At 62.3% G+C, this 12,155-nt stretch overlaps 1 protein-coding gene across 1 annotated transcript; it reads left to right on the top strand.

Annotated features, from left to right (window-relative positions):
• Positions 1-4,429: 4,429 nt before the first annotated feature.
• Positions 4,430-11,809, top strand: NPM3 (nucleophosmin/nucleoplasmin 3). The gene is made up of 6 exons (XM_073354582.2): positions 4,430-4,593; positions 7,456-7,541; positions 9,058-9,177; positions 9,824-9,917; positions 10,431-10,541; positions 10,878-11,809. Exons 1-5 carry the CDS (start codon positions 4,506-4,508, stop codon positions 10,532-10,534), a joined length of 492 nt encoding a protein of 163 aa, XP_073210683.2. The 5' UTR covers positions 4,430-4,505; the 3' UTR covers positions 10,535-10,541; positions 10,878-11,809.
• The last annotated feature ends 346 nt before the right edge of the window (positions 11,810-12,155 follow it).

The following is a 12,155-nucleotide window of genomic DNA, read 5'->3' as shown; positions in this document are numbered from 1 at the left end:
ACAGGTGGGGAAACTGAGGCCCGGCCTTTTGTCCTAGCTCAGACAGCGATGAAGTGACAGAGCCAGAAGGAGAACCCAGATTCCCCAGTCCCTTTTCTTTAGACTCAAGGCCACCCTTCTCCCTAAAGGTGCCAGTCCTATTTACTAAAGGAACAGAGAGGAGCCAAGTCCAGCAGCTCCCTTCACTTCACTGACATGGATGGAGGGGCAGTGCCTACTACCTTCCCTTAACCAACAGAGACCCCTCCCACCCCTCAGCTTTCTGATCATCCATCTGCCTTGGCTGGTTCTTCCCTTGGTCTGCCTTGCCCCTGCAGGTTCCTTTCTCACGGGGTCAAAGACCTGGCATTAGGGGACGGTGGCTGGAGTGAAGTATCATCCTTGATACTGTGCATCCTGACAGACATCTGCATGCTACACTGCTCATCTACCATGGTGACGGGTGAAACAGCAATCCCGCTAGGCTGAGATGGAGACAGCAGGCAGATGGGTTTGGCGGCTGCTGGGGCCTGGACAGCATGGCGTACAGAGCCAGGACAACGCAGAAACCGTGGTGCCGTCATTGTCTGGATTGATCTCCGGAGTAGCTAAAGATACGAGTCTCCAGAAGCTCTAGCTCTGGCCATACACCGAGGGCAGGAAGAGACTGACCCAGCAAAGTCTTCCATCTTGTGGGTGGCTGTTTGGCTACTCCCCTCACTCACCATTCCCAGCAGTCTGAGGTTTCCTCCTTCCCCTCACCGCTCCCCCGTCTCTTCTCCTTCAACCTCGGACAGAAGAGGCCAGTTACCAGGAAAACTCATTAGGGTCCCAGCGGGGTAATAACTCTTTGGGTTTTATTGAGAGGAAATAAAATACTATAAATATGATGTTTCACCAGATACCCCCTCCTGCCCCAACACAGCTGCTAAATCAAGTGAGTCCACCTAGAAAGGACCCTTTTCCTTTGTGAAGCCAGCAGGGTGCCCCGAGGCACGAGCGAGGAGGTGAACTGCGCTGTGTGGCTGTTTGGTTTTTAAATCACCAGCTAGCAGCAAAGCCGTTACGTTCCTGGGGTGCATTCTTACATGGATCTAGCTCTCCACAGGCAGCCAAGGCCTGTGATCAGCGCTAGGTTGGCAACTGGCTGCAGATCCACTCTGGCAGTAAAGTTAAGACTCCTGCATCCTATGGAGCTGAGACAGGTGAGTAATACTCATCACCCTGGATTCCTAGAGCACTGCCTGGATGGGTCTTAAAGTCCTTTACAGGCTTTGCTACTGGCTAGCATCTTTACTAGCTACAAACTGTTGACCTGAATATAGAAACCTTCACCCGCTCCTCCCACCCAACCCCACCCTATTCCTGGAAACTTCTGCTGGAGTCCTGCATGCAGGTTTTGCCAGGATCAGGCTCTGTATATACAGTAATTACTGTATTTATCACTGAGGTCCAGCCTTCCAGCCACTTCTGTGGCAGAACACAGCAGCTGTTTTAACAGCATCAGTAATAATACCCTGGGGGATGTTCCGGGAAATTGAAAGGTGGCAAACTCAACTGCCAAAAGGAAATACTTTTGACATGATGTGTATTTAGACTTTGGAACTCAAGGCCACTGGACGTTGTTGAGGCCAAGAATTTAGCTTTGAAGTGGGATGCTTATATGGATAACAAGAGTATCCAGCGTTATAACAGTCAATGCTAACAGGAGGGGGAAGTTTTGGCAGGGATAGAAAACCTCACGCTTTCAAGCATTCAGATGAGACTTTAATGGGGTTCTGGGCCAGATTAACTTACATCTGCTACTGTGGGGTTTCTGTCCCTTTCTCTGAAATATCAGGTACTGCCCCCTATTGAAAACTGGTTACTGGGCTAGATGGAGCTTGGGTCTGTTCCAGTCTGGCAAGTCCTACGTTCTTATATAGAGCTGCTCAGCTGCAGGTTTGTAAAACGAAAAGCTTCACCACCACTCTGGTGTAATAGGTGAGTTATACCTCCGCTTTACACCTGGAGAAACTTAGGCATGGACCAATGTTATGGTCCATCTGAGGCTGCTCATGGAATCTGTGGCAGAACCAGGATTAGTACATAGGACTGTTTTTTAGACCAACTCAATTGTGTCCTTCCTGGTGAAAGGTTTAGTATAGGAAGTACCGACAACATTATCCAAATGAATCTTAGGAAGGCAGTTCCCCAATGCAGAATCTGACCAGAGCAAGCTGCTGCCTGGATACTTCTGTGCCTCACGCATACTGTTAGTACAACTATATTAATCGTAGGTTTCAGAGTAGCAGCCATAGAATCATAGACTATCAGGGTTGGAAGGGACCTCAGGAGGTCATCTAGTCCAACCCCCTGCTCAAAGCAGGACCGATCCCCGAAGTGAGCTGTAGCTCACGGAAGCTTATGCTCAAATAAATTGGTTAGTCTCTGAGGTGCCACAAGTCCTCCTTTTATATTAATAGTGTGTCTTAAGCTATGCTGTCGAGTAGACCTGCAATTGAAACGGGACGTGCTCAGCCAGTATACAGAATAAATAGAAGGTTTTATAGTGTTTCTTTAACTCTGTACAGAGAGAGAGAGGTGATGGGGAGCTGTGGCAGGAGCTTGGTGCGAGCTCTACAGGGAAGCAAGGGAAAACAATATGGCCTGGTAGACAGAGGTTTTGGACTGGGAATTGGTCCTGCTTCGAGCAGGGGGTTGGACTAGATGACCTTCTGGGGTCCCTTCCAACCCTGATATTCTATGATTCTATGACTGACACTTGGGAGACCCAGCTTCTATTCTTGGGTTGGCCACTGGGGTGATCGTGGGCAAGTCACTTAACCATCTGGTGCCTCAATTTCCCCACCTGTAAAATGGGAATAACGATGCTTACCTTCAAAGTGCTTTGAGATCTACAGATGAAAAGCACTCTGTAAGAGCTAGATATTATTACTGTTTTCAGTGTCGTGATCTATGGCCTCTGTCCATCTTAAATAGGAGTTTATTCAAGAAAATAGTGACACGCTTCCCCGCAGCTTGAGTCTCTGCTTTGTTTACCAGGGACAACCCCTTGCCTAGAACTGTGCACCACGCTGTGCCATGGAGTGGTTGGACAGCATACTGCACGGAAACACTGCTGCACGCACCATGCACCAAGGACTGAAAACCCATTTAAACCTGCACGAAGCACACTTTTCCCTCCGGACCTTTCCCCTTGTTCTGAGGCCAAGCCTGTTTTCCTTTGTTTGCATTTAGCTGCATGTGTGTGTTCTGTGAGTTCCCTCTCCACATCTGTCTCCTGCGTCTGTACCAGCCGTGCTCAAAAAGTGACTTTTCAACCCCTCAGAACTTCCTTTTGAACTTTGATCCCCTACCCCAGGAAAAGAGACTCTGTCCAGGCCAAATTTCAAACTCTGAATAATTCACAGAATCATTGAACATCCCTGTTGGAAGGAGCCTCAGGAGGTCATCTAGTCCAGCCCCCTGCCCAAAGCAGGACCAACCCCGACTAAATCATCCCAGCAAGAGCTTTGTCAAGCCTGACCTTAAAAACTTCAAAGGAAGGAGATTCCACCACCTAAGTCTTTAAGGTGGGGACTCTGAGGCACAGAGCACATTCAAATGGGGCATTTATATGGAGAATGGCAACATCTATTTTGATATTTATGTTTGTAGCTATCAATCACATTTGAATGTGTCTTATCAAACAGAACGCGCTCTCCCCTATGAAACTCTGTACGCATTTTAAGCCAATCTTTAACTAGTAGAGGTCAGGATGAGGTCTAATGTTGAGACGCTGGGGGGCAAATTTGCTCCTGAGGGGCTCTCAGACCCTCCAGGCACCTGGCCCGGAGCTGTGTAAGGTGGGATGTGCTGGACAATCTGGGTGTTGGATCTGGCCTGTCCCCCATGAACGGCTACACATACATTCCTGCTGGGCCGGAGCCAAAGCGGGAAACTTTCAGCCCAAAGGCTGAACGTGTTGGACGTTTGTGAAGATGGGGCGAAAGGGCTTGGGGCGAAAGCTAAAATGCCTCCCTCGTGAGGTCTGGGGCCTGTGACCGATGTTTAGCATAAGTGTCTTGTGCCGTGGCCGGGCGGTAAACCCAGCCGCCTTCCCTGGGCCCGAGCGAAACGGGGAGGAAACAGCCCAGGTCCCTGCCGAGCCCGGCTCGGCGAGCTGGGCCTTGGGAGGCGCCCCCAGGGCTGGGCTCGCTGGGACCTGGCGCTGCTCCTGCCTCGCCCCTGTTTGGCCCCCCGCTGCAGCTGTGGGTGGCTGCCGGCGCGGCGAGGGCTGAGACCCCCCGGCTGGCTGGCTCGGGGTCCCCCGGAGAACGGCGCCCTGGCTGCTTTGTGCTGGGGGCGGGCAGGCGCCTCCCCGGAGGAGGCGGCGGCGGCACCGGGGGCCTCCCCGGCTCGGCGCGGGGCGGGCCAGGGCACAGGGAGGAAGCGGGCGGCTCCTCGGGCTCTGGGCAGGGCCGATCCGCCCCGCCCCGCCTTCCGCACCCGTCCCTTCCCCAGCCCGGCCTTCCACTGCAGCCATGGCCGCCTTCCTGGAGCCGGAGAGCCGGGCGGCCGGGGCCGGGGCCGGGGCCGGGGCCGGGCTCTGTCTCGGCAACTTCGTCTTCGGTGAGCCGGGCCGGGCTGGGGAGCGCACACGCGGGGGGCTGGGGCCGCTAGAAGGGGGGTGGGGAGCGCACACGCGGGGGGCTGGGGCCGCTAGAAGGGGGGTGGGGAGCGCACACGCGGGGGGCTGGGGCCGCTGGGGGGGGTGGGGAGCGCACACGCGGGGGGCTGGGGCCGCTGGGGGGGGGCGGGGAGCGCACACGCGGGGGGCTGGGGCCGCTAGAAGGGGGGTGGGGAGCGCACACGCGGGGGGCTGGGGCCGCTAGAAGGGGGGTGGGGAGCGCACACGTGGGGGGCTGGGGCCGCTGGGGGGGGTGGGGAGCGCACACGCGGGGGGCTGGGGCCGCTGGGGGGGGGCGGGGAGCGCACACGCGGGGGGCTGGGGCCGCTAGAAGGGGGGTGGGGAGCGCACACGCGGGGGGCTGGGGCCGCTAGAAGGGGGGTGGGGAGCGCACACGTGGGGGGCTGGGGCCGCTGGGGGGGGTGGGGAGCGCACACGCGGGGGGCTGGGGCCGCTAGGAGGGGGGGCGGGGAGCGCACACGCGGGGGGCTGGGGCCGCTAGGAGGGGGGCGGGGAGCGCACACGCGGGGGGCTGGGGCCGCTAGGAGGGGGGCGGGGAGCGCACACGCGGGGGGCTGGGGCCGCTGGGGGGGGCGGGGAGCGCACACGCGGGGGGCTGGGGCCGCTGGGGGGGGGTGGGGAGCGCACACGCGGGGGGCTGGGGCCGCTGGGGGGGGGCGGGGAGCGCACACGCGGGGGGGCTGGGGCCGCTGGGGGGGGGGGGCGGGGAGCGCACACGCGGGGGGCTGGGGCCGCTAGAAGGGGGGTGGGGAGCGCACACGCGGGGGGCTGGGGCCGCTAGAAGGGGGGTGGGGAGCGCACACGCGGGGGGCTGGGGCCGCTGGGGGGGGTGGGGAGCGCACACGCGGGGGGCTGGGGCCGCTAGGAGGGGGGTGGGGAGCGCACACGCGGGGGGCTGGGGCCGCTGGGGGGGGCGGGGAGCGCACACGCGGGGGGCTGGGGCCGCTAGGAGGGGGGCGGGGAGCGCACACGCGGGGGGCTGGGGCCGCTGGGGGGGGCGGGGAGCGCACACGCGGGGGGGCTGGGGCCGCTGGGGGGGGGTGGGGAGCGCACACGCGGGGGGCTGGGGCCGCTGGGGGGGGGCGGGGAGCGCACACGCGGGGGGACTGGGGCCGCTGGGGGGGGGGCGGGGAGCGCACACGCGGGGGGCTGGGGCCGCTAGAAGGGGGGTGGGGAGCGCACACGCGGGGGGCTGGGGCCGCTGGGAGGGGGGCGGGGAGCGCACACGCGGGGGGCAGGGGCCGCTGGGGGGGGGCGGGGAGCGCACACGCGGGGGGCTGGGGCCGCTGGGAGGGGGTCGGGGAGCGCACACGCGGGGGGCTGGGGCCGCTGGGAGGGGGTCGGGGAGCGCACACGTGGGGGGCAGGGGCCGCTGGGAGGGGGTCGGGGAGCGCACAAGTGGGGAGCCGAGGCTCGGGAGCGCACACGTGGGGGGCTGGGGCCGCTAGGAGGGGGGCGGGGAGCGCACACGTGGGGGGCTGGGGCCGCTAGGAGGGGGGTGGGGAGCGCACACGCGGGGGGGGGGGGGGCAGACGTGGGGAGTTGGCCTGAGGCTGGGAGCCCAGGTGTCGGGGGAGAAGCTCTGGGTCTCTGTGTGTTTCGGGGGAGGCAGGGAATCGGAGTTGGGGGGCGGGGAGGAGTTGGGGCAGTTTTCCCTCAAACTTTTCCCACCCATGTGTGGAATTAATTTGATGTGCGCTAATAAGGAGATGAGGTGGGGCACCTCACTGCACCTAACAAAATCCATGTGGTGGGGGTGGGGCTGAGGGGTTCGCAGTGTGGGAGGGGGCTGAGGGCAGGGGCAGAGGGTTGGGGTGTGAGGGCTCCAGCTGGAGGTGCAGGCTCTGGGGTGGGGCCGGGGATGAGGGGCAGAGGTGTGGGGGTCCGAGCTGGGGGAGGGCTGCACGTGGGGCCGGGCCACGCTGCGTCGCTGTGGCAAGCTGGGGGCCGGGGGCAGGATGCCCCCTCCTCTGGCCTTGGCCGGTCCCCCGGTGGGTTCCCTGGGCCCCTGCACTGCGTAAATAGGCTACACAGCTTACAGGCAATTTAGGTGGGGGTGGTGTATTTAGGGTGGGGCAGGGAAGGCAGCAGGTCAGGGTGGGGAAGGGGGGAGTGTCTGGGGGCAGGGAGGACTGGGGGTTCGTGGAGGCTGGGGTATAGAGGGAGGCCTGGCTGGGGACACGCTGTGATGGGCCCCACGGGGCAGGGGAGGGATCCAGCTGAGATGGAGGAACTGGGGGGCCAGGCTGCCCTGCCGGTACGCTTGCCCTTAGCTATGAGAGCTCAGGTACCGGGTGGTGCCTTTCTCCAGCTGCTCCCGGCCCCACGATGGTTGTTCGCTCCCTCCCCGATAGCTGGGGGGGCTCCCCGCAGCCCACTGGCCCGTTATCTCATTGCAGCCAAGCGCTGGGGAGGGGCTCTGGAGGTGCCCCACATGGCGAACCTGCTGGGAGCTATTTGGAGCAGGAGCCTGGCACTGGGGTGCTGCTGGCCCAGAGCCACGCAGAGCACTGGGTGCAGTGCATTGCGGCAGCTCTCGTCGCCTAAAGGAGGCCCAGTGCCACCCTTCCCAGCTGTGCCGACGGGCTGGGGCTCCTTCTCAGACCACTGGAATGCAGCTGGCTCTGGGGTGACTCACAGCCAGCCTCCAGCTAGAGCCGCAGGAGGGAATGTAGGGCGGCCAGAGCTGGGGATTCAGCGCGGCCCTAGTGTCTCCCCATGGATCTTTAGGGGGAAGTACCCAGCTCCTTCGGTTTTATTGACTCCTCACGTGGATTCCCCAGGCTGCGAGTTGACGGGCAGCACCAGATCCTACACCTTTAAGGTGGATGAAGATGACGACTCTGAGCACATCCTGGCCCTGTCTATGGTAAGAGGGAACCCTGGCTCTGAGGACAGGGCTCATGTCGCTTACCTTCTCTGGCTGGCTTCTGTGCTGTCCTTCCCTCTCCCCGGCCCGGGTCCCGCTCGGGCTCGGCAGCATGCAGCCGCGGCTTCTGGTGGAGGCAGGACGTGGGACGAACGCAGCTCACGTTCAGGCCCTGCCTCTTGTACAGCAGAGGAGGGCTGCCGCTCAGCCAGAGCGGGCCGCCACGGGCAGCTCACGGCATCTTCTTCCCCTTACACCGGATCCTGCAGAGTGCCGGCGGTCCGGAGAGAGCGGTGCAAGCGGGGAAACCATGTCACTCTAGGGCAGGGGTGGGCAAACTTTTTGGTCTGAGGGCCACAGCAGGGTGCGAAACTGTATGGAGGGCCAGGTAGGGAAGGCTGTGCCCCCCCCAAACAGCCTGGCCCCTGCCCCCTATCTGCCACTTCCCACCCCGACTGTCCCCCTCAGAACCCCTGACCCATCCAACCCCCCCAGCTCCTTGTCCCCTAACCGCCCCCCAGTACCCCACCCCCATCCAACCCCCCCGTTGACTGTCCTCCCCCCCCCAGAACCCCCGACCCATCCAACCCCCCTGCTCCTTGTCCCCTGACCACCCCCTCCCAGACCCACTGCCCCAACCCCCCCAGCTGTCCCGCACCCTATCCACATCCTCGCTCCCTGACAGGCCCTCCGGGACTCCCACGCCCTATCCAGCCGCCCCTGTTCCCCTTTCCCTGACTGCCCCCCCTGGAGTTCCTGACCCTTATCCAACCCCCCCCTTCCACCCCCGGCACCTTTACCATGCCACTCAGAGTGGCAGGACTGGCGGCCAGCGATGAGCTGATGCTGTGGGGGAGAGGGGACAGCAGGGGAGGGGCCGGGGGCGAGCCTCCCTGGCCGGGAGCTCAGGGGCTGGGCAGGACGGTCCCGCAGGCCGTAGTTTGCCCACCTCTGCTCTAGGGAGCTGGGGGGAGCAGTCTGCTTGATTTATCTGCGCCCCTCGTTCCTAGGGCATGTTTCAACCCCCCTGGGGCATGTGCTCGTGGTTAGAGCAAGCTCAGCGCCTGGGTTCTGTTCTGAGCTCTGCCTGTATGTTCCTGTCCGCCCTTGGGCAAGTCACGTTGCCGAGGAATTGCCAGGCTGGCAGCGTCTCTGCTCCAGCGTCCTGTCTGTCGACAGATGTCAGCACCAGCTTCTTCAGGAGAAGGTGCACGAAGCCCTTAGTGGACTGTGAGGGAATAACTGCCGCTGAGGGAAGTCCCTAGCTAACGCAGTCAGTGGTGGGCTCGTGCCCTGGTGCAGCAGGGTTCGGTGTCCCAGAGACAAGCCTATCCACTGTCATGGTGGCTGCTTGCACCATCCATGCACTGGTCTGATCCTGGGGCTGGACCCTGATTTGCAGGTTGTGATAAGTTGATTCAGGCACAAGCCGTCCTTTGCAGTCAGACCCTGGTTGGATGCCCCGTCTCCCCCTGAGGTGGCCACCCCATTAACCCCTCGCTCTGGTCCCTTCCAGGTCTGCCTTACGGGCGGCGCAAAGGACGAATGCAACGTGGTGGAAGTTGTGGGGCGTAACCGTCAGAACCAGGAGATTGCTGTGCCGGTGGCCAATCTGAAGCTGTCGTGCCAGCCCGTGGTAAGAGGGCCCCCTGGGGCGATCCCTGCCGGGGCTGGGGATGTGGGGATTTGTGTAAGCCTTGGGTGTGTTCTCTGGCCTTTTACCCAGCATGCCTGGTTGTGCTCACTGTGGCCCTCTGCTTTACAGAATCGGACCTGCTCAGCTGTTTGTGTATGACCCCACAGAGGAGATAAACCCAAATGCTGCTGCAGCGGGTGGGAATCCCCTTCCCCTCCAGTGGGGCAGCAGGGTGGTTTTGCAGCCCCAAGCCCTGGTTTAGCTGGTGGCTGGGCTGCCTGTCTGCATCAGAGGAGAGCTTGACCCAGGACCGAGCTGGGGAGTGGGGAGCCCAGGGCTGGGTTAGCAGGGGGCTGGCGGCTGGGATTGAGAGGCACCGGTAGGGCTGTGCGTGTGGGAACTTGCCTGACTTCAGTGTTCTTTCCCTGCACCGTGGTTCCTCGCTCACTGAAATTCATCCCGCCCTTAATGCCGTGGCTGCAGGGTGCCCGCCCTGACTGGCTGCGCTGCCCCCTCAGGCGCTGCGGGAGCCTGGGCAGGAAGCACCACGTGGTTCGGGGCCAGCCCAGAGCCCTTCCTTGCAGTGGGGGAGCCCCAGGCTCAGGCCCTGCCGCTGACTCCGCTGCTTCTTGCTGTCTCTTCGCAGCTGAGCCTGGACAACTTCCAGCTCCAGCCACCTGTGACCTTCCACCTGAAATCCGGCTCCGGCCCCGTGCACCTCACCGGGCGGCACCAGATCAGTAAGGAGCTGGGGGGGTGCTGGGCGCGGAAGAGGACGCGGCCCAGGAGGAAATGCCGACTGGGGGCTCTGTCCAGGTGGCTGGTTCCTTCGGGAGAGGCCGGGGGGCGGAGAGAGGGAGGAATCTGCTGCCTGCGGAGAGGTCACTGCCCGAGTAGGGCTGCGTCTGCAGAGGAGAGTCTGATGCCCGAGTGCTGTTATCTGCCCCAACCAGCTCCCGCTCCGCCTGGCTGGGCGCGTGGGTCAGTTGAGCGGCTGGCCCCATAACCGTGCCCCAGAGCTGCCCCCTGGGCTGCCCACTGAGCACTCAGGGGCTTGGGCTGGTTGCATGGTGTCATTGGCAGCTGGCCCTGGCCCCTCACTTCCCACCCCGTGGGTGCGTCTCCGCTGTTGGCAGCAAGGAGGTCGGGGGTAGCAGAGCCGGGAGAATGGGGAGGGGAGAGGGTGCCCCGGTGTGGGAAAGGCCCAGCGCATAGAGAGCGTGACAAGGAAGGGGCCTGTCTGTGTGTCCCAGTGCACAGGAGGGCACTGTCTGAGGAAGAGGAGAGTGAGGAGGAGGAGGAGGAGGAAGAGCTCGCCCCCGTCATGCCAGCCAAGAAGCAGCAAAGGAGACAGTAGCTGAGAGGTACAGGGGATGGGGGCCTGGCTGGGATGGGGGGGACCCTGCACCTAGCTGCTGGGGGAGCTGTGCAGCGTGGGTGGCCTTGTGAGGCCCCCATGTTCCTGGCCTGGGAAGCGGCTTCCGGCAGGGGTTGGGCTGCTCCCAGAGACCCGATGGAAGAGCTCATTTGGGGGGTGAGGAGGGGGAACCTTTCAGCCCCTTCCACTGAGGGGTTGCAGTTGGGTGAGCTCTGGCTGAGCTCTGGTTCAAGGCCCCAAGAGCCCCCTGCCCTGAATGGCCCTGCGTGGTGGGGGTGAAGGGGGCAGCAGCTGCCGGTCTCACCTCTGTCTTTGTCCCCAGGCGCTGCCCTGCCCCCGACTGGAGCCCTCCCCAGACGGCTGTTCTCCTGGGACCTCTCTGGTTTACGTGTCAATTCGCTGTTTGTTCCTGTCGGGTTTTTGGGGGGCTCCCTCCCATTAAGGGGATGCACTGGGGTGAGCCCTGCCCCCGCACAGGGCCATGGAGGGCTGATACTGGGGAGATGCATGGGGCCCTGAGTGTGCTGGGGGTGCTCTGCTCTGGGCACTGAGATCCCCAGCGCCTGGAGGCGAGCCTGCAAAGCCGTTGGTGTCCGATGCTCTGCCAACCCTGCGCCCCAGCTCTGTTGCTCAGCAGAGGGAGTTTCTGGGGCTTGTTCCCTATTTCCGTACACTGTGCGAACCAGCCCTTTGGTTGGTCCGTCTGGGCCCCTGCTCTGTTGCAGCCTCTGAGATGCCAGGCTGCTGTCTGCCAAGGGACGTTAGGCCTGGGCTGGGAGAGAGCAGCTGGAGTGCTGGGTTTCACAGGCTGATTCTGGTCCGTTTTGCCTTGCAGTTCTGGGGCGCTGGCCCTGCGGTGCTGGCGGGGGCCTGGTGCTGAGTGGGGCGGTGGCATCTCTCCCCCCCGTTTCTATTCATTGAGGGGGGAGGGTTAAGCCCTTTTTTTAATATTTGCTGCCTTTACACATGGAAGTTTTAGAGAGAACCTCGTCACCACCCCCCAAAATCCAGGGCTCCTTTCCCCAGTGCAATACCCCGGGTGAGCAGGGTGTGTACATGGCACCTTTGACCTTGGCATCCGAGATCCGGCTCTGGTGCTGGGGCCTCGTCCGGGTGTCACCGGGTCGTGCTGGGTCTGGGCTGCCTTTGAGTCCCCTCTTGCCCCCGCTGGACAGTGGTTCGTTCCCCAGCCAAACCCCATCTCTGTAAAGGGATATTTACACCTTGCAATAAACGTTTCCGATTGGGTGTCAACTGCGCCGTTGGTGTGGGCTGGGATTGGCTATCTCGCCGTGACGCTCCGCCCCTTCCCTCCCCCGCCTGCTGCAGGGTCTGCCCTGGCAGAGCCACATGCTTGGCTTTCCCGACACCTGCTTGTCGTGTCCTCGCTCAGTGGAGACGCCAGGCTGCTCCTGGCTTGGCCCCGGGGCTCCCCGCAGGGTCCCGTGTCCTTCCTCCAGGCATGGCCTGTGCCCGCAGCCTCCAAGACCTGCGGCCGGGCGTGGCGGAGAGGTAAGCTCTGCCGGGGAGAGCAGCAGGTTCAGAGTTCGGACTGCGCTTTGCTGGGAAACCCCTCTGGCTCCAGGTGTATGTGTGGGCA

This window comes from Lepidochelys kempii, chromosome 7 (assembly GCF_965140285.1).
Source record: "Lepidochelys kempii isolate rLepKem1 chromosome 7, rLepKem1.hap1, whole genome shotgun sequence".
NCBI classification, from domain to species: Eukaryota; Metazoa; Chordata; order Testudines; family Cheloniidae; genus Lepidochelys; species Lepidochelys kempii.
The sequence above is the reverse complement of the archived record's forward strand: the minus strand, read 5'-3'. Positions and strand labels throughout refer to the sequence as shown.